Raw genomic sequence first — 23,736 nt, forward strand, 5'->3', positions numbered from 1 at the left:
AGACACTCACTATCAACAGCTTGGTTCTGCTAAAAGATGTAGGGTACGTACAATGCTGGCCCACTGGATTTGGCCTAGCGCTGTATTCAGTATTGTGGAAGGGCAGTGTGCAAGGCAGTATTGTGGAAGGGCAGAGCAGTGTGCAAGAATTTTCTCTCTCCACCCCTGAGACAGCCCTAGGTAGAGATTATTATAAATATTATAAATAGCAGGCCTCTCTCTCACATTGGTTCCCAGGGCTGGGGGATTAGCTGCTCGTTTCTCCATCAGCCCATGCTACCACCGGGAGCCTCAGGAACCTGCTGTCTGGGGGTGAGATCCTGTGGCGAAGTACAGACATTCAAAAAGCCTAAGGCTGAATTGATTCAATCGTCACAGGTTAGTCTAAGCTGCGTAGACTGAACTGATAAGCGAGTGAACAGACATTCACTTTTGATTCTGGAAATGCAACCACATGCCTGCAGCGGCCCAGGCCAGAAGCTGGGGAGCGCTACAGCTCGCCCCCCTGCTCAGCTGGAGCTGACAGCTTGGGCCAAGGCTCTGCGAGTGGGGTTTGCAGGAGAGGTGCAAAGCATCCTGGGATGCTGGGGGACTGAGTTAGTTTGAATCAGGAGGGGATCTGGGATAGACGTTCAATAAACTGAGGTATTGAACTACTACTTAAGTCTGAAACCATCTGGGTTGATCTTAAACCAGTCTAGGCCATTTTCAAAGCGGTTTATGTGCACTGAACTCCTGTTGTGTTGCAGATTTGAACTGATTTCTCATCATTTATGCCAGTTTACATGTAATTTCTGTCCTGAGCCTACAAGGTGCAGCACTAGAGGAGCAAAATCAGGGGCACAGCACCAAATGCTCTGGAAACAGAATTAATCTACCCCACTTCTTGTTCAGTGACCACAGCTGCCTTGGCATGGTACTCTAGTGGGGACTAATATGCCGTAGAATAGTGATGGTGACAATATTTCTTCCGGTTCAGGGGTTATCTTCCCTTTTAGAGACCCTTTGGGAATACCATGACATTGCTGTGAGATTCAAGACAACCCTGGAGCATTTGGGCTGGGCCATCACTATATACAGAACTCACCGCTCAGGAGAGGAGGGGACTAGGATAGCTTTAAGCCTTTGCTATGCTTCCTAATCCTAAACTCACAGAGCCATAAGGTTGGGAGGAGTCTCAAGGGTCCTCCGGCAGTCAAACCCCATGCACAAACACAGGAGTCATTAGTGGTTGCCAAGCTGTCCCAGGCAGATGCCGATCTAGCCTTCTCTTGGAAACGTCTGATGAAGAAGCCCCAAGTTAATGGATGCTTTGGATGTTATTTTCTTTCTCTGCCTCACATCCCACCCTGTAAAAAATGGGCAAATGCCACCCCCTACATCATCATCGTCACAGTGGTGTGAAGATTGCTTCTGGTACAATTTGAAGCACTCAGATACAACAGTGAAAAGCCCCCTCCAAAAGTCCAGGAGGAAATGATCCATTCTGATTTGAAGAAAAAGTTTGGGCAGCACGTGGAAAGCAAGGCCTGGGACTGCTCATTGCATTTGGAGAAAACAAAATACCGGACAGCTGATCGTTACTTGGTCATTCTCCGAGAGAGCAGGGATCCGGAGGAAAAGGCATGATGCGGAATGGCTGTGTCCTAACACAGATTTACAAAGGGTGTTGAATCTGCAAACACATTTAATTCTGGGATTTCCAAATTGTTACGGCTTTGCAATCTTTCTAACACACAGATTGCTATGTGCGGTTTTCAAAAAGTCGGTCAAGCTGAGCAAACCGAATCTCCATCCCCTGGCATCGCACCGTCTGGGGCGCTAGCGGGTTTGAAACCCTGAGACCCACCGCCCTAGCATAGGGAAGGGACTTTCTCGCAGATGCTTTTTTGGCAAGTGTTGCCTGCAACTCAGCATATGTTGCCTGAGCTGATGGGGCTCCAGACAGCAATCGTAGGTTGTTATCTTCGATGCAGGCCAGTATTAGAGAGGGAGGGGAGGCATGAAGGCTGCACAGGCATGTAGTCCCTGGCTCCTCCTCTGACCTCTATGGTCATTGTCCCATTTTCTTCTATCCCCATTCTTCTTCTGAGGAGGCATTTAACCTCCTTGTCACTAAATAATTATGTCTCCCCTCCCTTCATAGCGCCTGGCAATCAACTGCTTCGCACATGCTATGTAAAGGAAAGGCCAATGCACACCGGGTAGTGCCTCAGCCTACATGGGGCCTCCTGACACCAGGACCAGCCCCATGGCACCTGGAAGGCAAGCGGCAAAGCTCAGCTTCCTGCTTTCTGCTTCAAACAAAACTCCTTCGTGGCAGTCAGGGCCAGAAGCAAATGTGAACCCGCTGCAATGGAAAAGAACAGGGTTGCGGTGGAGTTGTTCCACCCCACCACATACAACACACAAGAAAACCAGTGTCAGGCATCCAGGTTGTAGCCGTATTGGTCTAGAGGCAATATTACGGGGAGGGTGATATCTTTAATTAGACCAGCTAGGCATTTGCAAACCAATTCTTTGATTGACTTGCAAGCTTTCGGGCACGCTCGCCCTTCATCAGGCGTAGGAGAGAGCAGAGATGGTAAAAAGGTCATTGCTACCTGAGAGCACTTTTACAATCTTTGCTCTCTCCTACGCCTCGTGAAGGGCGAGTGTGCCTGAAAGCTTGCAAGTAAATCAAAGAATTGGTTTGCAAATATCTAGCTGGTCTACTAAAAGGTATCACCTCTTCCACGCATTTTGATTCCAAGAAAACAAGGGAGCAATGGGTTATGGAGAATCAACGACTCCTCATCCGAGAGCTGGCCCCTACAGGACATAGGATTGTAGGACTTCTGGGCCTCCTACTTTTGCAGGCAACATTTGCCAAAAAAAGGTCCACAAGAATATCCTTTCCATTGCTTCCATCTGTCACCTCCACAAAGCACCGGACTGCAATCACCCAACCATGTGTCACAGGTACAGAGCAGAGCAACACCGGTGCCTGGCACTGGGACATAGGGACCTGACTGAAAACCTGCTGAAGTCAGTGTGAGCTTCTTTTCGTTGGCCTCAAGGGTTCACAGACCCAGGCTGGGAGAAGGTGGCATAGGAAAGCCAAGTTATGGCGAAGCTGTGGGTAAGGCAAAACCTTCTCTCTGCAAGGCTGGGCACCCAGTCCTCCTCACCCCCTGGGAAGCCACAGAGCGACGGTTATAAAAGTTTAACCATCTTTTTTAACAAGGGTTAAAAAAGTTTAACGATGGTTTTGAAAGTTTTTAAAAGTTTAACGATGGTTTAAAAAGTTTAAAAAGTTAACGGTTTAAAAAGTTTTTTAAACAGCAGGAAGCAAGAAGGCCCGAGCGAAAAATCAGTGCCGGAGTGAAGCCAGGGTAAAAGGCAGTATCCCCAAGCTGGCCTTCAGGGGAGGGATGCTTTCCAGTGCCAGGCAGGAAGGGAAGCCAGGATCTGCCATGCCCACTGCTGCTTGCTTTCAGTCCTATATATTTCTTATTTTTTGTCAGCGGCCTCTCTTGCTCCCGGGGATCTCAGGGAGAGAGCAGGCAGAAATGTGAGCGTCACGTGAGCAGGTTTCCTTCCTGAGTGCACGGCGCCCTTGTGATGTTTTGTTCGTCCCGAAGCTCCGGGGGCCGGTGGCACGGCAGGCGCGGGGGCTCGGGGGGACCTCGGGACAGAGCAGCATGGCAAGGCCGGGGCACGTCTCAGCCTGGTTGTGTGACGTGTGAGGAGGGAAAGGGTCCCGGGAGCACCGGTCTGGAGCTGGATGCTTTGGAGGGCAGGATGCTTCACCACCATGCTGCAGCGGGAGGGGAGTAAGCTGTGATAATACACACAAACCTCCCTAGAGGTGGCATCCACGGGGGTGGCCTCCTCCAGCTCTAGAGGATGATGGAGCCTGTGCTGGGCTGGCCTCTCCCCCTTACACCATTCAGGGCTTTTTCTTCCATCCATCTTCCCTCTGGCTCCTCTCCAGGCCCCAAAAGGGGGTAGCCCTGGCCCTCAGGGGTCTAAACTGGGTGCAGCCCCATCCCAGTAAAAGCCCTCGGAGAGCAGTCCTGGCCCCCGGGGGTCAGTGGGCAAACTGGCTGACAACAGGCACCCCAGAGCAGCACTGGACTGGGAAGGAGGAGACCGGTTTCAACTCTTAGCTCTGGCAGCGACTTGGTGCCAGGCAAGGCAACGTGCCTCCGCTTCACCCGCTCTCCAAGCAGGGATAACCAGACTGCTCTTCCTTCCTAGAAGAGGAGCCTGGAGGATCGTGGCCACGTCAGCGCTTTGCACCAGGGGCTGGGTACGCACCGGTGCTCGGGTGCTTGGTTGCACCCAGTCCGAGGCAGAGAGCCCTCTCCCTGCTTTCTAGGAAGGGAAGAGGCACCCATCTGTTTCCCCAGCCCTGTCCCCAGCATTGAATCTCGATCCCAGCTTGCTCTTGATTCACAGGGGAGGGTGTAGCAATATCAGGGGCAACTCTACAAATTCAAAAAATGTCCCAACCAATGTTGGCTTCACCTGTTTCTAGAGGAACTGATGTCCTAGAGGAATTCAACTGGAAAATGCCTCTCGGGTTAAGGCCAATTCTTCCTCCATCCACCAAGCGTCTCCGACCGCTTCACATCTCTGAAGAAGGAGCTCCCCACACCCCACATCTGCACTTCTTCCACACCCCACATCTGCCACTTCTTCCACCCTTTCCCTGTTGAAAAGTCCTTGACACACCCCATTCAGACATGGGTTTGAAAGCAAAATCTGGCTATTGGCCCATCCTACAGGGATGGGGGAAGCCCATGCTGCCACAGGGAGCAACTCAGCAGGCTGCAGTGTCTCCACCCCAGGGGAGCTGAGTCAGGTTAGAAACATTCAGCTCCAGGCTTCTAGCTTGACTCATCTCGTCCGCACAGCGGCAGCCTTTGGCCCTGGCACCCAAGCGGAGGAAAAGTCGCGTGAACCAGGGGGCGTCTCTGAGTTCTGCTGTTGGCCCCTGGCCCTGGGAACACCCAGCGGGTGCATCTACATGAGACATTTACTGCGGAGCAGCTGATTAATGAACTCCGCCATCAAGTCTCAGCATCTATATGTGCAGCCCGATTAAGCCGCACCAAACTAGCATCAACACAAGTGCTATCCTCTGGCGGTGTTATTCAGTGCACGTGTAGATGCGAATGGGGCTGGTGAGGGCACGAGGGTACTTCAAGTGCGGGCTAGCCCCGCAGCAGAGCACCCCCGTGCCCCAGCCATCCCCTCCGCAGCACGTCGAGCCGGGGTGGAGAAGCCCCGGGCTGGCAGAGCTATGCTGCCCCGCTCAATGCGCCTGGGAGCAATAAACTCCGGCCCAAACTGCACCAATCGCACAAATTGCACGTGTAGACATGCCCGTCTCCTCCTGCGCTGTGCCTCTGGCTCCATTTTCGTTCTCCCCGCGCCCGGTCTCCCGCGCTGAGCCCTTGGGGAGGCCAGAAGAAGCTGAAGCGGAGGGTGGAGGGGCATTGTATGGAGGGAGCAGTTATTTTCCTTAACATAAACAGCCAGGCCTTTCCTTAGCCCTGGGCTGAAACGTGAAGGTAGGACCCAGGCTCATAACATCCGGCAGGAGGGGCTGGTGTTATCAGGCAGGAAACACTCAGCTCTGGACACATCCTCCCCGCGCTCCGGGCAGTGAAAGCAGCTCACATTGGCAACGCTCAGCAGGAAAACACTCAGCAGCTTGTCTCATTCCCTCCTTGGCGCGGAGGGAGGGACCGATCCTGTTGTCCCGAGGTGGAGAAAAACTCCCGGCGACGAGGGCAGGAATGCTGTCAGGGTGGCGTGGGCTCGAGAAAAGGCAGAAGTTTTATCCCCCGCCCTCTCAGATGCCTCTCTCAGTAAGAAATACCAAGTTATGGTGGCACCTGCAGCCCCCAAGTGGGCCCAGGACCCCACAGTGCTGAACCGGTGGGGTAATGGGAGATGGGGGGCAAGTGGGGCAACTACCCCCAGTGCCAATTTGAGGAGGAAGGGGCAAAACATAGCTTCTGTTGGCAGCTGCACCATCACATCAGTAGCCCCTGCGCCCTGGGTGCCCAGCTGTGCCACTACATCGCTGTGTTAGATGCTGTACAAGCTCAGAGTAGGAGACGGTGCCTGCCCCAAAGGGGCCCAAGAGACAATAAATAACAATGGGGGCAGGGAAGGAAGCATTAGCCCCATTTAACAGTTGCACAAACAGAGGCTATGTGCCTTGCCCAGGGTCACACAGGAAGTCAGTGGCAGAGATAGGAAACAGAGCATCTCCCTCTTGGGAAAGCTCCCTGCTGCTTGGGTTGTTTTGCTCTCCCTGCCCACAGGGGCTTACTGCTCTCAAAATTAAAATGAAGCCTACCAGCATCCCTTTCGATATATCACACGCTCACAAAGCACCAGGACGAAGCAGCACAGCACGGGGTACAGCCGAACTACTTTGGCCCATTTCCCGGGGGAAGTATGCCCGGCACCGAACAGGCGGGACATGAAAGCAGTCCCAGCTTGTCCTGGCCTTCTGTATCAGTAGGCATTAGCAACATTAATCCCCCGGTTCAATCTCTCTCTGGCTCCTCTCCTCTGCCACGCCAGTGTCTAGGTGAAATTGGGGAGCAGCGAGCAGTCGGAGGTGCCCACTTTCCGCTCCTTCAGCGGCCGAGCTGGGATGGTTTCGGCGTCACCGATCCTGGGCTCGGCGACGGAGGCGAATCACCACCTGTCCCCTGACTTGGACGGAAACAGTCTCCCCCAGGAGAGCAAAAGCATGACACACGCAGCTACTCCTGCGGCGGCCTGGATTGCAGGGCTATCCGGGAAGGGTGAGGTCATGATTGCTCACGATTACCACCACTGCGACTTGCACAACAAAAATACGAACAGGAGCTTGAAGGTGGAGTGAAAAACAGCTACCCTGCCCCTGCCTTTTGAAACAGGGCCCACGGGGGCAATCTGAGGTTAGACGTGACTTTTCCAAGTCCCTGCCTTGCCCCGCAAGTGCTAACTTCCCCCTGGGCTGGCTCGGGTTGCTTTTCATTTTAATTCCCTGGCCCCGGCAAGCCTGGAGAGGAGAAGCCCGTGCATCCAGAGGTGGAGGAGAGACTTCAGCTTGGTGCAAAGATACGGCTGTTGTGGGGCCTGCGTGGCAGAAAATAATAGGCGTTTGCTCTACTGATGCAGGAGATGCTGGGCTGCATCCAGTTTTGAGGGGGCATTGTGGCTCTTATCAGCCATCTCAGCAGGGAAATCCAGGACTGAATAGACTTGAAGCATGAACTATATTTCTTACGGGCTGTCATGACTCATTTTTAGATGCCTTCCAGTGCCTTCAGCCCCACTTCCCAGCTGTGAAAGTGGGCTAAGTGCGCATGCCCCAAAAGATCGGGATGGCCGAATGGTCCCTGCAGGTCTGGCTTGAGAAGCATGGTTAGATGGCTTTGAAGGAGGCCATATATTCCTCTTGCTCTGTCCCCTTGGGCACCCTTTAGTAAGCCCTGGGTTTGGTAACAGATTCCCCTGAGACCTGATTGGGCCGAATTGGCTGCAGAGACCGAAATAGGGAGATCGATTGGGCTGTGAACATTGACCCTATGTTGGACCGTGGGTGGACAACATCATGGAAACAGCCCTGGCCACCACGTTCAGGGCTAGCACCGAAGTTTGGGTGAGTCTGGATCTGCCTTGCTGGTTGCGTGCGGGATCTGGATTCGTTTGCTTCAGGCCCGCACTTGATCCGGGCAAGCGGAGCGTGCGGGTGACACACGCTTGCTTTTGCTCAAAGCAGTTTGTTTGAAATAAGCCTGGGCAACTCCAACCTCTTCTGTAATCCCCCAGAAAGCAGTGGATGAATGGATTCACCTGGTTTCGCAGTCATTTCATGAAGTGTGCGTTATATGTGAAGAACAACACGTAATATATGTGGGGTATGATTCCCACCCCCCGGTCGAGTCAGAGGGAGCCAGGCACCTGTGAGAATCTGCCTTTAACGAGAACACGGAGTAACGAATGGCTATAAATTTGGCTAGAGGCTCACACAACATCGTCAGCCACAAGCATGGGATCTTGGCCGACTTGTTACCAGAGCCTCTGAGCTGTAAAGTTCCTCCTCTGGCGTCAGCACCTGTTAGCCCTTTGAGTGATCAGTGAGCAGAGAGATTGGGTCGTCCTGATAAAGGAGCAACAACTTTGCACCCCTGCGTGCCAGACTTACCTCCTGGAACGAGCCCTCTCCTTACACAGGTTTCCTACCTAGGTGGTTATCACCAAGATCTCTGTTCACAAAAGCAACCTCCATCTGCAAGAGACGGGGGGAGAGAGTCATTTTTTTCAATTAAATCAAGTCCTCCCTTGCATGTCTGGGGCAAGGACGGGCGTCTTCCTGCATTCTTGTGGTCTAATCCTGAGCAGGGCGCTGGGGTCGCTCCATAACCCCTTGCCTGATCTGTGCATGAAGGTGGAGCCCAAGACCTCCTGACCTGGGTGCCGCGAGCTGCTGCTGCTTGGGCTACTGGATGGTGGGAGTTTATGGAGAGTGTCAAGGGATTAGGAGCATGAGTCCTGCTGCTTTTCGGGCTCCTAAATCACATTGGGAATCCCACTCTGCATTTTCCACGTACCCTGCTTATTTTTGCAAGCCGCTTTCAGTGTGAAGCTGCGGGGCATTTGAAATCCCCACCCCAACCTGAATTTTGCAGCTTGAGCTGGCCGCTGAGTTGCACTTGGACTTGGGACTCAACCCCTCCTTTGTTAGACAGACCTGCCTTGTATCGCCGGGCTGGTGGCATGTTTGAAAGGCATCCCTCTGAGTCTGAAAGACAGTCTGGGGTTACGGTTACACCGGGGGACAAAGAGGCAGAAATCCTGGGGTCCAGTTCTGACGGTGCTCCTGATTTGCTGCGTGATCTTGAGCAAGTGTCACCCCTCCTCTGTGCCTCAGTTTGCCCAATCTGTAAAACAGGGTGTTTTGTCCCTGCCGCGGGATTAATGTATGGACCTTCATAAAACATCTTACACGTACTAACGACTGCTCTTACTGTGATGGATCCTTTTAGACCCTGCCTGAGCATAGCACTTGAATTGCATAGTAGGTGTCAGAACTGACCCGAATACATCTTGCATAAAGGAGCGTGGATGCTATGTGTGGGGAAACAAAGAGGCCGTGTTAGTGAGTGATGGATCTGTACATAGCCATACACAGCATGATACTCCTCTGACCGTGGGGTACAGCCCAAGTCCGTGGTTTTCAACCTGCGGTCCACAGACCCCTGGAAGTCCGCAGATTATGTCTAAAGGGTCTGCAAAAGCTGACTATGATCAATCAGAGGTATGTGAACACCCACACTTACCATTTAAAGGGGTCTGCACCGCTATTCAAAATGGTTTAAGGGTCTGCAAATGAAAAAAGGTTGAAAACCACTGGCCCAGGTGTTTGGAAAAAGGGAGGATGCATGGCGGATAGCCCGTACGGATGGGATTACACAGCCTTGCACCTTTCCTCCACCCCAAGTAAGTGGACACCCGTCACAGGTTTATAGAAAACAGACTCCGTGCACTCTGTGTGCAGGGGTCTACGGAGATAATCTCCAAGTCCTTTCTAGACAAAGCTTCAATGAACATTTCCTGTGAACGGACAGCCGTGGTGACCTACGGGCCCACAAGAAGAGCCAAGTGTTTCTCTACTGCAGCCGTCATACCGAGGTTGTGTCTGCAGAGCTCTTCTCTGCTTACGGCTTAAAACTCCAAGTCAAAATCTATCAGCCTTTCAGTGCCAGTCGTCCTACACGCCTTCCTTTAACACCCCTTGCTAGGCCGACTTCAGTCTATTCATCCGAACTTTCAGCCATCACAGTCCCTTGACGCCGCTCTGGGAATAAGAAGAGGTCTTTGAAAAAGGTGTAAAAGCTTATTCTGCAAGAGGGTCCTTAGTTTCAATGAGCAGAAAGCCCTATTGACTTGCATGATGTGCCACAAAAGAGTATAAAGGCATTCTCACTTCTATTTATGGGTCAAGGTTTCGTGTCCCCCCAACATTATGCTTAGATTGATTCCCAGCATGGGGCCTTCACAAAACCTAACTGGCAGTAAAGGGCACGTTGAATAAATCCAGGATCGGGCCCCTTAAAAGCATTTGCCATTCTGTGGGACACACGGTGAAAATCAATGACAGTAATAAACCAGGTTTAAAGATTGCTATGGTTTCTCTTTTTTTATTAAAAAAAAAACAAACCACGGAAGTAGAAAAGTTCAGTCGAAAATACAAAAAAAAAAAAAAAGGAAGAGTAGCACTGAACACAATAAATGATTCCCCTTTGAAAACTTCTGTCAATAACTAGCGCACTTTAAATCATAAAACAATTGTCATATAAAAACATATTTATTTAAATTAAATATTTTATGCAAACTCATATCTACACTCATTCAAAATGCATAAGAGTCACACGAAAAGATGGAATGTATTAGCTTAAAACCTCTGAAGTTGTGTGTGGGTGGTGGGGGGAGTTTTTTAAGTATTATTTGTAATTATTATTAATACACATTCAGGATTGAAACCAGAAAAATCATAACCACGTTACTAACTAATCATTACGAAGTGCCATAGAATAATGCTAGGATTAATCATGTCATATAACTGATTTAAAATAAAGCTTCATCTTTATGAGAAGGGGGGGTGGGGAAGAAGTCTAGCAATACAAAATGTGGGGGAGCGGGGGAATAATGGACCATATAAATCAACGTACAGCTTTTATTACAAGCAATAACATACAAAAGTAAAGAGAGGCAGGAGCAATCCATTCCTAAACACGAAGTATTTGCTTTCAAACGATGTTTGATACAGACAGGGCTGCTACATTATCACCTCTTTTCCAAAGTGCTCAGAAGAATAAATTCTTTCCAGTGGTAGCGGGACACGGATCGGGCAGGACGGGATTTTAAAGTTAAAATGCACGAGTTTGTTCACTGAGGTTCATCAGATCGCTGTAACATAAGCCTCCGGGGTGGGTCACGCGTGCAAGACCTCACCTGCCCGGAGCTCGGACATGGGGACGCATCCTGCTCCTCTGAACAAGGTCAAAGCTCCAAGGAAAGGGCCGTGCTGAATTTAACGGGCAGTGCCAAATTCAGCTTTGAGCAGAAGCTTAGCTGCCGTCTCAACCTCAGCTCCAGAGCAATGCTCCTAAATTGCACCCATATGCTTCAGCTCCAGCTATCATGAACCTCTCCTTAGAGAGGGGCTCTTCTAGGGAGGGGGGGAAGGGACAGGTGATGGACATCCAGGTCTCACAAAGGCCCAGATCCCTCCTTCCTTCCTTCCTATAGTCTGAGCTTTCCTTCCTGACGCTCTCACGGTTCCCACTGCAGCTCATGAGATCTTGAGGGGCAAAAGAAACAGCGTGCGGAGCTGCACGTGCAACACTTCAGATGGGAAATGCTTTCCCGTGCCTAGGGCCAAACGCACTCCTGGCATGACCAAGTGCAAGGCCAGTCGTTTCACTGGAGAGGATCAGTGACGCTCCAACTCCCGGTGACTGCAGGGGCTCTCTGTGTCTATGGGGGGGGGGGGGTGCAAAACTAGACCGGAAGATGGAAAAACAGAATTCCACATGCACTTCTATGAGCGACACACAGATATCTTTGATTATAGCTTTTCATTTGGGATATTAGTAAGAGTCTCCTGACTGCGTTCGCTCTTCCTGACAGCAGCGGCTTATGATGCCGCTCGCCGCCGCCAACACCGGAAACAGAACCAGGAACCCGCAGGCCCCACAGCTTGTCCCGAGGAGCCGAGCTCCGCAGGTCAGGGCCATTAAAGTGACCTCCGCCCTCTCTGCATCAAGCCGGGGGGAAGCGCACACTGATCTGCGGGGAACACGCAAAATCCTTTGCTCCCTCTCATCCCCAAACTGCTGCTGCCGACCCACCGTGCTTAAACACAGCACAACTGAGACCTGAGTTTTCAGAGACACAGGGCTGGCTGGCTGCAGCTGGAGTGGCGGGGACTCAGCGCCTATGAAAACTCAGGCCCATAATCCACAGGCTCGACAGGCTCACTCAGTCAGGCAGAAAGAGGGTCTTAGCCATCCACCAGCTGGCTTGGAAAAGGGACTTGATCAAAGGGCCTTTTTGGAGAATATCAACTATCTTTCGAAGTAGGATACTCAACGTTTATGCCAGTGGATGTCCCATACCCAGAATCCATGACCTAGGACAGAAAGGAGACTCCAAAGCCATTGCAGTTCAGGCTTGGCAACCCTGAGGTGAGGAGGATGCTGTCTGCAAGGAGCAATGCCAGTAATACTGTAGGGTCTTTCCTCAGCCAGTCCACGGGGCCCGTTCCTCCTGGCCTAAGAGATGCCATAGTTATTGTAGTAGGTAGCCGTGGCATCTGCTAGGACAGAGATGAGACTCGTCTCTGAAGAGTGAGAGCCACCTGCAGCCTGGGGCACCTGGGCATGTCCACCGATTAACACCCCACTGTGCTCAGGGTGGCCGGGGGTGTTGAGATACTGGTCAAACTCATTGCGGTCCATCTCCCCGAGGAGCTCGGCTTGGCTCAGCTGGTCCAGGCTGTCAAAGCCGTGATGCTCCGGCGGCGGGGAAAGCTGGCCCAGGTGAGCATGAAGGTTCGGGGTGTGGATGGGGTGAAAGGCTGGCGTGAAGTAGCTGGGAGGCGGAGGAGGAGGAGGGGGTGGGCAGCTGGAGGCTGCAGGGATCATGGAAGTGCCCGGTTGGGGCACGGATATGGCGCCAAGGGGATGGTGGTTACACTGGAGGGGGCTGGCCGAGTACTCTGGGGAGTAGGTGGGCCCCGTCATATGGGGGTGGCGATGCTCTTCTGGGCAGGGGGACGAGAAGAAGCTCTGTTCAGGGTCTATCACGTCCAACGGAGACATCTCAGGCGGGGTGGGCAGCCCGTAGGGGTAAGTGTCCATGCTGGCGCTGGTACTGCTGCTGCTGCTGCTGGCCTGAACCTCCCTGTATCCCCTGATGCTCTGAAGCACGGGGCGAGGCGAGTACTCACCCTGCCCCTCTTTCTCTCCCGCTGCCCTGCTGCAGGTCCGCTTCTCCGGCACCGAGTTCTGATCTCGGGAGAGGTTCCCCAGCAAAAATCCCGGGTCCACCCGCTTGCAGATGCGCTTGACTTGTTTCTTCCTCCTGGGCCGGTACTTGTAATTGGGGTAATCTTGCATGTGCTGTACCCTTAGCCTTTCCGCCTCCTCCACATAGGGCCTCTTCTGGGAAGGGGACAGAGCCTTCCAGGACTTGCCTGCAATGGAGAAGGAACAAAAACCCCCTTAGATCCTGCAGTGGAAGTATCTGGACTGGGCGTGGAGGGTTAGTTCCCCAAAGCCCTGAGGCTACAAACAGATGTCATATTTATCCTGAGAGAAACCATTTTTCTCCTGGGACATAGTGTGCTTGTTCAGACTTCCCTGTTTGTTGTCCTGGGACAAACCCTAACTAAGTTTGCAGGATAAGAAATGCTAACAGTTTGTTCTGGGACACTGCCAAGTGCATCCGAACGGTTGTCCCTGGATTGCAATAGCAGAAAAGCATCCGTGCATTTAGACACTCCCTAAACCCCAGGGAAAAGGGCAATGTGTGTACAAGCCAATCCTGTGACTTTTCTAGTCTGGGACAAACACAAGCACACCGTGTCCAGGGACAAATGCAACGGCTGTGCCTAGCCTGAGAGGGCACTGATAACGATACGGACCAAGGCACAGATCCCAAGAGAGAAATCAGCAGGGCTTGAATCAACTAGGCTGGGATCTGGTCCCCATAGAGCGATTCCCCCGAATGCAAAAGTCAGGGATGTAGCAGCACGGGGACCTTGTAGCCAGACTCATCCCTGGGACAAATCCCACTCGAAGGAAAGGAGGAGAGCACAGCCCCTGCTCCACGGTAGTTTCACCTCTGCCTCAATAGAGAGTTTGCAAACCTCATGGCTAGTTGCTTTCATACTGGCCCCGATCAGATGCTTCCTGATCAGGGCTTTTTAAATGAAATACAATCATGGCATTGTCCAAGCGGCGGGGAACACACCCACTCCTTGCTGTTAGACCAGAGTAAGAGTTTTCTTGTTGTCTCTGGTTTTCACGCACACCACATGAAGTGGGAACGGTGTTGCAATACGATTGCCTTACTCCAAAGGGATGATAGCAAGCAAAAGTATCTTCCGAGTCCTAGGTGAGCACTGGGTGATCCTGGCAAACTCTGGGATAGCATTTATTCAGGAGACCAGCCAAAAGCCAGAGGAAACTCCTTTAGAGAGGGGCTTGATGAGCATTTTAAGACAGAGTTGCCTGCAAAACTTTGACCCTGATGACCCAGAAGTTCCCTTCCAGTCCTACCATCCCACAAAAAAGCTTTACTGGGAGTTAGCACCAATGCTGGAAAACAAGTCTGTGTTTCCCTTGAATTTGGCAGGGGGTGGTGACAGCCTCCTGGGACAACAGGGGCTGATGGGCTGTGATCTTCCAGTCCTACCTTCCTATGAAAAACCTTTATGGGGAGGTAGCACCAACACTGGAAAGCCAGGTAGTGTTTCCCTTCCATTTGGCAGGGGGCAAAAGCGGCTGGTGCTAGCCTTTCCGGATGCTGCAGGGTGAGATCAAAATAGTCTGCCGTCTTCCCAGTCTCAGAGACCGAGGGGCAGGGGAGGAAAAGAAATAAGTAGCATGCACATGGAGACGTGAGATTTAAAACAAAGCCAAAGGGGTGCAGAGGACCGGAGTTGTGGGCAAACCAGCAGTGACAATTAAGTGCTCTTTTGCCTCCGGGGTCAGACTCTGTCCCGAGAGTTGAGTCCTGGCTGTTTCCCTTTCTTAGCAGAAATGGTGGGAGAGAGAGAGAGAAAAAAAAAGACAGAGATGGTGCAAAGAGTTGAGATGATGGATGTGTAGGGGATGGTTTGCACAGGGCTGATCCTACCTTAGGCAGGGGGTTGGACTAGATGTGATCTCTGCAGGTCCCTTCCAGCCCCATTTCTCTCTGATTTCTATGATTTCTGTGATGATGGATGTGTAGGGGAATATTTGGACAGGGCTGAGCCTGCCTCGGGCAGGGGTTTGACTGGACCTCACCTTCGCAGCTCCCTTCCAGCCCCACTCCTCTCTGATCTTCCAGTCCTACCTTCCTTCCTATGAGAAACCTTTTCAGGGAGGTAGCACCAACACCGGAAAACCAGGTGGTGTTTCCCTTCGATTTCGGCAAAAATGGCTGGTGCCAACCTCCCCAGACACTGGGGTGAGATCACTTCTCTCTGATTTCTATGGTTTTAATAATTGCTGTGATGATGGATGTGTAGGGGAATCTTTGGACAGGGCTGCTCCCACTTTGGGCAGGACTGGACATAACCTCTGCGGATCCCCTCCAGCCCCACTTCTCTCTGATTTTTATGATGACGGGTGTGTAGGGATGGTTTGGACAGGGCTGATCCTGCTTCGGACGTGGGGTTGGGCTGGACAAAACCTCCGCAGCTCCCTTCCAGCCCCACTTTTCTCTGATTTTTATGATTTCTGTGATGACAAGTGTGTAGAGGATGGTTTAGAGAGGGCTGATCCTGTCGGGCAGGGGGTTGGACTGGACATAACTTCCCAGCTCCCTTCCAGCTCCACTTCTCCCTGATTTTTATGATGGCGGGTGTGTAGGGGATGGTTTGGACAGGGCTGATCCTGCTTCAGGCAAGGGGGTGGACTGGACATAAACTCTGCAGATCCCTTCCAGCCCCACTCCTCTCTGATTTCTATGACAAGTGTATAAGAGATGGTTTGGACAGGACTGATCCTGCTTCAGGTGGGACCTGACACTACCTCTGTAGCTCCCTTTCAGCCCCACTCCTCTCTCCCTAAAAGCAAAGTGAGGGCACCTATTTTTTCCCACCCTCTCCAAGGGGAGAGAAGCAAGCCACCCTTCCCAAGAGGAGAAGCAAGGCACCTTCCCAAGGGGAGAAGCAAGGCACCCTTCCCAAGGGGAGAGAAGCAAGGCACCCTTCCCAAGGGGAGAGAAGCAAGGCACCCTTCCCAAGAGAAGTAAGGCACCCTTTCCAAGAGAAGAAGCAAGGCACCTTCCCAAGGGGAGAGAAGCAAGGCACCCTTCCCAAAGGGAGAAGCAAGGCACCCTTCCCAAGGGGAGAGAAGCAAGGCACCCTTCCCAAGGGGAGAGAAGCAAGGCACCCTTCCCAAGAGGAGAAGTAAGGCACCCTTTCCAAGAGAAGAAGCAAGGCACCTTCCCAAGGGGAGAGAAGCAAGGCACCCTTCCCAAGAGGAGAGAAGCAAGGTACCCTTTCCAAGAGAAGAAGCAAGGCACCCTTTCCAAGGGGAGAGAAGCAAGGCACCCTTCCCAAAGGGAGAAGCAAGGCACCCTTCCCAAAGGGAGAGAAGCAAGGCACCCTTCCCAAAGGGAGAGAAGCAAGGCACCCTTCCCAAGAGGAGAGAAGCAAGGCACCCTTCCCAAGAGGAGAAGCAAGGCACCTTCCCAAGGGGAGAGAAGCAAGGCACCCTTCCCAAAGGGAGAAGCAAGGCACCCTTCCCAAGAGGAGAAGCAAGGCACCCTTCCCAAGAGGAGAGAAGCAAGGCACCTACCCATTGGGAGAGAAGCAAGGCACCCTTCCCAAGAGGAGAAGCAAGGCACCCTTTCCAAGAGAAGAAGCAAGGCACCCTTCCCAAGGGGAGAGAAGCAAGGCACCCTTCCCAAGGGGAGAAGCAAGGCACCCTTCCCAAGGGGAGAAGCAAGGCACCCTTCCCAAAGGGAGAGAAGCAAGGCACCCTTCCCAAGAGGAGAAGCAAGGCACCCTTCCCAAGAGGAGAGAAGCAAGGCACCTACCCATTGGGAGAGAAGCAAGGCACCCTTCCCAAAGGGAGAAGCAAGGCACCCTTCCCAAGAGGAGAGAAGCAAGGCACCTACCCATTGGGAGAGAAGCAAGGCACCCTTCCCAAGAGGAGAAGCAAGGCACCTACCCATTGGGAGAGAAGCAAGGCACCCTTCCCAAGAGGAGAAGCAAGGCTCCCTTCCCAAGAGGAGAAGCAAGGCACCTTCCCAAGGGGAGAGAAGCAAGGCACCCTTCCCAAAGGGAGAAGCAAGGCACCCTTCCCAAGAGGAGAAGTAAGGCACCCTTTCCAAGAGAAGAAGCAAGGCACCTTCCCAAGAGGAGAAGCAAGGCACCTGCCCCAGGAGGAGAGAAGCAAGCCGCCCTCCCCAGGAAGAGCAAGGCAGGAGAGGGGCCCGCGGCAGCTCCGCCTCCCTCTCCCAACTTCTGCCCGCGCCCGCAGCCCCGCGCCCGGGGGCAGCTCTCACCTAGCATCTTGCTGAGCTCGGCGTTGTGCAGGTCGGGGTTTTGCACGGCCAGGCGCTTCCTCTCGTCCTTCGCCCACACCATGAAGGCGTTCATGGGCCGGCGGATGCGGCTGTCCGAGCCCTTGTCGCCCGCGGGGCGCTGCGCGGGGGCGGGCAGGTCCGCGCCGTCCAGGCCGTCGGGCCAGCAGGGGTAGGCGCCCAGCAGCGCGGCCATGGCCAGCACCAGCCGCCTCCGGGACCTCCGCCGGCTCCTCGGCTCGCACACTCCCGGGACGCCGCGCCCCGAGCCCGGGGGGGCGGCTTTAAAGCCCCGGACCCCGCTTCCCTCCTCCCTCGCCGCGCACGGACCTCCCCCTCGTGCTACCTGCGCCCCCCCACGGGGCAGGGCCGGCCCCGGCAGGGGAGGCGGAGGAGGAGGAGGAGGCGGCTCCGCCAGGCTCCCCTCCCCGGGGACACGCCGGCTTCCCCGGGCTGAGCAGCCCGGAGCGGGGGACGCCGGGCGCCGAGCCCTTCTCCCGGGGCCGGCCCCGCAACTCCTCTGGGCAAACAGTTTTGCAAACAAGTATTTTATTCGTGCTAACAATGTTGCGAGCAGCATTTTGTAACCCTTTTTTTTTTAATTTTGCAAGCAATGTCGCGAACACTTCCTCGCATACAATTCCTCGCAGTTTTGTGAGCCATTTCTCGGCAGACAATTTTGGGGGCAATTTTTTTGGGGGGGGGATAGTTTTTTTGCCAACAATTTTGCAAACAATTTTTGGGGGCAGTTTTGCAAACAATTTTTTTGCCAACACTTTTGCGAACAAGTTTTTTTGCCAAACAGTTTGGGGAACCGTTTTTGGTTTGTTTGGGTTTTTTTGGCCAACACTTTTGTGAACAAATTTTTTGCCAAACAATTTTGGGAACAATTTTTTTTTTGGCAACAGTTTTGCAAACCATTTTTTTGCCAACAGTTTTGCAAACCATTTTTTTGCAAGCAATCTCTTGCAATTTGGCGAACAAGTTTTTGGCAAACAATTTTGGGAACGATTTTTTAATATTTTTGCAAGCAATTTTCGGCAAACAATGTTTTCCGACTCTTGAGCAGGTTTAATAAAAGATGCCGCTTTTACCCCAAGTGTTTCATAGTAGCTAGGGTCAGGAGGGACCTGACCAGATCATCTAGCCTGACCCCCTGCCACGAGCAGGAATGAATGCTGGGTTCACAAGACCCCAGACAGGTGATCATCAAACCTCCTCTTGAATTTGCCCAAGGTAGGGGTGAGGACCACCTCCCTGGGAAGCTGGTTCCAGATTTGGCCCCCCCAAGTGCCTGGTGTGCGTCTCTGTACTTAGAAAGACACGGCTGCAAGCAGCACCCCTGCGGGCTTGGGGAGAGCTGGGAGGCGAGGGAGGGAGGGAGGTTGGGGGCTGGAGGGGTGGTGGGGCTGGCCAAGGGGATGGCGATGTCTTCTCCAGGGGACGAGGGGCTGTCTGGGGCAGGGGGCTCTGCCTGGAGGGACACCCCTGCCCAGAAAATAGCCTCTGAGCTTTGCCTGGGGGGTCTCCAACTACAGAGAAACAACAGGAATGGCACAGACACTGCAGAGAAGCCAGTCATAAGAGGGCATGTAGGGCAAACCCCTTTGGAGGGGGTTATAAACCCCCTGCCTGATGGCATTATATACCCCCTGCCTAAGAAAAATACCCCCCCTTTTTAAGGGGTTTACATACCCACTGCCTGAAGGAAAAATAGCAGAGATTTGAGAGGAAATGTTGTGCTCAAGACCAGGGAAGCCATGAGACTGGAGGCAGGGGAGAGAGGGGGCAATGCCATGGGCCAGGCTGGGTGGGGGCCGGACAGGGTCTCCCCAGCCCTTTCTTTGAGCTGCCTTTAGAGACTCTAGGCCCCTCTGAAAAAATACCACTCGTGAGCTTTCCCCTTGGTTATTTATTTTTTTTGAGTATAGCAAGATAACAGAAATCATAGAAATCATGGAGAAGTGGGGCTGCAAGGGACCTCCTAGCCCAGCCCCCTGCTTGAGGAAGGTCAGCCCATCCAGACCATCCCAGACAAATCTTCATCTAAGCTCTTCCTTATGCCACAGAGTCCTTCTTGTGTGGTGAAGAGCTGGGCAAGGGCAGGATGGCATTAACACTGGCCTCCTACATCAAGTCTCTCGGTTTAGCACATGAATCGTGTTTTGCGGACACCCCTCGGCACCCTTGAAAGGCTCTCAAGGCAGCTCTGGTAGCTGCACCCCTGGCCGAGTCGCTGCTTCGGTGTCACAGAGGTGGCCTGCCCTGCCCAGACAAGCAGAAGTGGGGGGAACCTCAATGCAATATATAAAATAAAATAAATAAAATAAATCACTGCCTGCAGCGCCCTGCCTCCAAGTGCTGGGCAGCCCGGGTAACCTCTGCCATGCGAATGCAACAGCCGGGCCAAGCCCCGCACCCAGCCCTTGCACTGGAAGACATGACTGGCTGGGGAACCTGTGAGCTTCCAATTCACACCGTGAAAAACAGAATAAAAATAACCCTAAAATATCCCAAACGAGGGGAGAAGGGCAAGGAGGAGTGTGTGTATGTGTATGTGCGTGTGTGGGGAGGTTGCTTTTAAAAAAAAATACACAAGACCAAGCCTTACAAAACCCAGTGAAGACACTGGCAGCACCAAGACACTGGTCTGAATTGGATCTTGGACTGCCTGGGGGGTGAGGGGAAGGACACCAACCACAGGTTTTACCCCCCAGACCATCTACTTCTTTTCCCCTTCCCCTTGATTTCCAGGTAGCCTTTAGCTTGCAAAAGCCCCCGACCCATTGCTACCGAATACCCCTGGCGGTCACAAAACTGTCTCCTTGCAGCAGCTCCGGTACCTGGACACCCATTCAGAGCAAGCTCCTAGCACCACCGACTTGGAAACCACTTCCAGGGGGGGCGAGAAGTTTAATCCTTCTGCAAAAGGACCTGCAATTAATATACATAGATCAGGTGTTATTAAATGCCCCAGTGACATGCAGCATATTTTTCTTCGTGCCCCTGGGAGTTCACTTCCAAGAAAAAAAAATAATCGCACTCCATGAAGTTCGCTGACAGCCAGAAAGGGGGAGGAGGTCCCTGATCCCCTACACCCCATCGGCTCCTGAACGCAGACACACAGTGGCCTTGGCACCTGTGCCACTTGAGATGCCAGCTTTCCTCCCCTTGCTGCCGGCTTTGTGAGCAGGGGATTGCTGTTCCTCCAGCAAGGCGGGCAGGCACGTCAGAAACCAGGTCCTAAGAGGAGCCCTGGACAGACAGAGTGGTGCAACGTGGGCTGCGGGGTGCTACTGACTTGCAGTGCATTAAGAGTGAGGAAACCAGGACCTGGAAACTTGGGATCTGCAGGATCTCCTTTCCCTGATCCCTTCAAATCCTGGAGCATCTAAACCCGTGCTACCTCGGATTATCAGGGTGGGCAGACGCGGTGCTTACCTGCTAAAGAGAAAATCGTGACCTAAAGGGGTGGCCTGCTCCCCAGGCTCTCGGGACCCCCAGAACAAAGCTGAGACCCCAAAGGAAGAGGATGGCATGTCTGTGGATCAGCACAATGTTGGGATCTGAGCTTGGCTGCCCCATATGACCTGAAGGCGCAGGAGACTGGCAGGGGGGTTAGTTTGGTTTTTGGATCAGGTCTTGGACACGGAGCGATTGGCTCCAATCCGGCCGCTGTTGGGGGGTTTCAGCCCCAAGGGCAGAGGCACCGAGGATACCTGGGGGCTGCACCAATCTTGCAACCATCGGGCTTGACACTGAAGGCAGCCATTTGGGACAGCCCAGGAGCAAACGGGGCCAAAAAGGGGCTCCAGGACATTTCCGATACCCCCTCCAGGAAAGGTCAAACCTCCCAGCCAAGCCCAGCCCAACTTGCAGCCAAGTGCTGGGCCCGGGGCGTGGCGAGATGCCATCACGCTCCTTTGCTCCAGAAGGGACCAGCCACAAATGCCTTTCTTCTCTGCAGGGACTCGCCTCTGCGGGGAGGCATGAGTGACCGATTCCTTTCCGCCTGACATAGGTGCACGAGGCTGGGCATCCTCCTCCAGACTTCAGGAGGCACCAACACAAGCGTGTACACACGTGCATGGGCTAAGTGATGATGGGGGCTTCAGATGGCTCTAACATCAGTCTCTCTGCTCCCCCCATAAACGAGCGGCCAAACTCTGCTCCTGTTGAAGTCCATGGGGAGAGAGACCCAAACTGAGCATTTTTAAGTCTCAACTCAGCAAAGAGAGTGGTGCGGAGAAGCCTGCTGGAGGCTGGATTCATTTTCTTGTGGTGGTAACGTGGGTTTTGAAGTGGGCAGAGGCCCTTACACCTTTTACATCAATATAATTTATATACAATTATTATAGAGATATATTTATACAACAAAGCAAGCCATACCATACAATTAGAAATGGTACGCACCTATTAAAATCGCCCCTGCATTTGATCACTTGAATTGTGGAAAACCGTGTTAGAGAATACAACACGTGACACCTTACACAAGAAATGAATTCTGTAAACCACTGACATGTATTTTATAACTACAATGACGTAGTATTTTGTATTGCCACAGAGGACTTTTGCAATGCAAGATGGGCAGCCCTGGGCAGTGATTCTCAAGCTGGGTGCAACAGGGGACCTTGAGATCTTTACAAGGTGCTGCAGGGTGCAAACATGATCAGCAAGATAAACCCAGTGATTTCAGACTGGAATCCACAGGGTTAAAATCATTTTGACCTATTGTGGTCTTTCTGAGGTCTTTGCAAGAGAAAACTTGCTTTATTCCTTTTCTTTACTCAAAGAACCAGTGAAAACAGGGCTGGCATTTTCCACGGGGAGTCCTGAATTTAAAAAGGTTGAGAACCACTGGATCTATACAAGGCCTAGGACTGGGGCACCTGAGTTCACTTCCTAGCTCAAGGGGTTCACTTTTTTGGTAGGGGCAGGGATATTGTGAGGATAAATCCAGCAGTGTTTGTGAGGTGCTGAGACCCCGCAATCACAGAGGGGACAGAAGCAGATAAACCTGTGCTGGGCAGCATCCAGCATGCAAGATCCTAGTCCATTAATATTCCTGGTGCTACTGCCTTTGCATGCCCTTCCCCAGTCAACGGGACTGTACGCTCCTATACCTCCCTACCGCACTTCGAGAGCTCCTCCAACACAAATAATGGAGAAAAGCACAATGTTTTCCTTTAACACCTGATGTTTTGATTGCATTAGGAGGATCGGTTTCAGTCTGCACCCTTTCCAACCGCTGGTTAAACTTGTCCTGTGAGCAGCTCTGAATGACCCAAAGGCGGTGATTGCCGTGTAAACATGTCAAAGTTGTGATCCAGTAGTAAGAACAATTAGCCGCGGCCTAGAAAGCCATTGCCACTTTTCTACTCGCTGTCGGGATTTGGTGCAGCTCCTAGAAGTCGCTGAGACTTGGGAAGAAATGTGGAGCTTTGAGCAAAGTTACTAAGAGACAGATTAGGCTGTGGATTATTAAATCAAGTTACATTATAAAATGACATCTGTTTTTACTCGCATGTTTAATGCCTTCTTACTAGGCAACAAGCCCATTAACTCCCGGGGAGACAGGATCGAGCTCTCAAATCCAAAGTCTGTGGAAAGGGCACATCTACAGACAGCAAGGCTGCCCCAGACAGGGACATCCAAGCCAGCTTTGTGCGAGTACCTGAACCAGGCATGGGATAGCTGCATACACTTGGTGCCATGTCTGGGCCAACTAGCTTCCCCAGCAAACACGGACATGCTCGTATGGTTTTCAACGGGCTTTGAATCAGGCCCCCAGCTGGTTATTTAATATTGGGATTACAGTAGCAACGACAGGCCCCAACTAAAATTGGTAGTGCGGTATGCTCAGCACTGTGCATGCATATATCAAAGATGGTCCCTGCCTCCAAACAGTCACCAAGATGTACAGAGTGGGAGAAAGGGCTGTTATGCCCATTTCACAGATGGCAATGAGGCACAGACTCTCTCTGGCTCAGTCCACACCTGGCAAAAAGTCAGAGACTGCACCCAGGTCTTCAGCCTATCGCTTCATGCACAGGACTATCTTTAAACATTAACTAGCAACTCTCGGTGTTGACCCCATGGGCTGGCTTCTTTGTGAATATGAAGTTCATTTGAATATCAGTAACCCCATTTCCTATGGGGAACCTAAAAAACCCTTGGGCTGAATCCTAATTTGCCTAATACTCATTAATCCTTTTTCTAACCAAATTCCAATCTGCTTCAAAGTCTAAGGTATGTAGTTGGACAGGAAGAGCAGTGGAGAATCACTGAAAGAAACTACCAAGTCATCTCCCCCTCCGGAGACACATGCCTCTTCTGTTGGGGGCAGAAGATGGTTGGAAACTAGAGCTGCGGAGACAAGGGTCTCGCATGAAAGATCTTTTTTCAGAGAAAAATGCAGAGTCGGCAAAA

General features: G+C 52.3%; 1 protein-coding gene across 1 annotated transcript; it reads right to left on the reverse strand.

Moving 5' to 3' along the window:
* Positions 1-10,183: 10,183 nt before the first annotated feature.
* Positions 10,184-17,598, reverse strand: SOX7 (SRY-box transcription factor 7). Its single transcript, XM_014610206.3, has 2 exons — positions 17,290-17,598; positions 10,184-13,258 (listed from the first exon to the last, which is right to left on the reverse strand). Exons 1-2 carry the CDS (start codon positions 17,501-17,503, stop codon positions 12,336-12,338), a joined length of 1,137 nt encoding a protein of 378 aa, XP_014465692.1. The 5' UTR covers positions 17,504-17,598; the 3' UTR covers positions 10,184-12,335.
* Between the last annotated feature and the right edge of the window lie 6,138 nt (positions 17,599-23,736).

This window comes from Alligator mississippiensis, chromosome 1 (genome assembly GCF_030867095.1).
Source record: "Alligator mississippiensis isolate rAllMis1 chromosome 1, rAllMis1, whole genome shotgun sequence".
Taxonomy (NCBI): domain Eukaryota; kingdom Metazoa; phylum Chordata; order Crocodylia; family Alligatoridae; genus Alligator; species Alligator mississippiensis.

Bases quoted from the DNA above. Each gene is read 5' to 3' on its own strand.
- SOX7 (XM_014610206.3), bottom strand. From the start codon at position 17,503: ATGGCCGCGCTGCTGGGCGCCTACCCCTGCTGGCCCGACGGCCTGGAC. The intron at 13,259-17,289 runs GTGAGAGCTGCC...TCTCCATTGCAG, and splicing joins CGAGCTCAGCAAGATGCTAG to GCAAGTCCTGGAAGGCTCTG.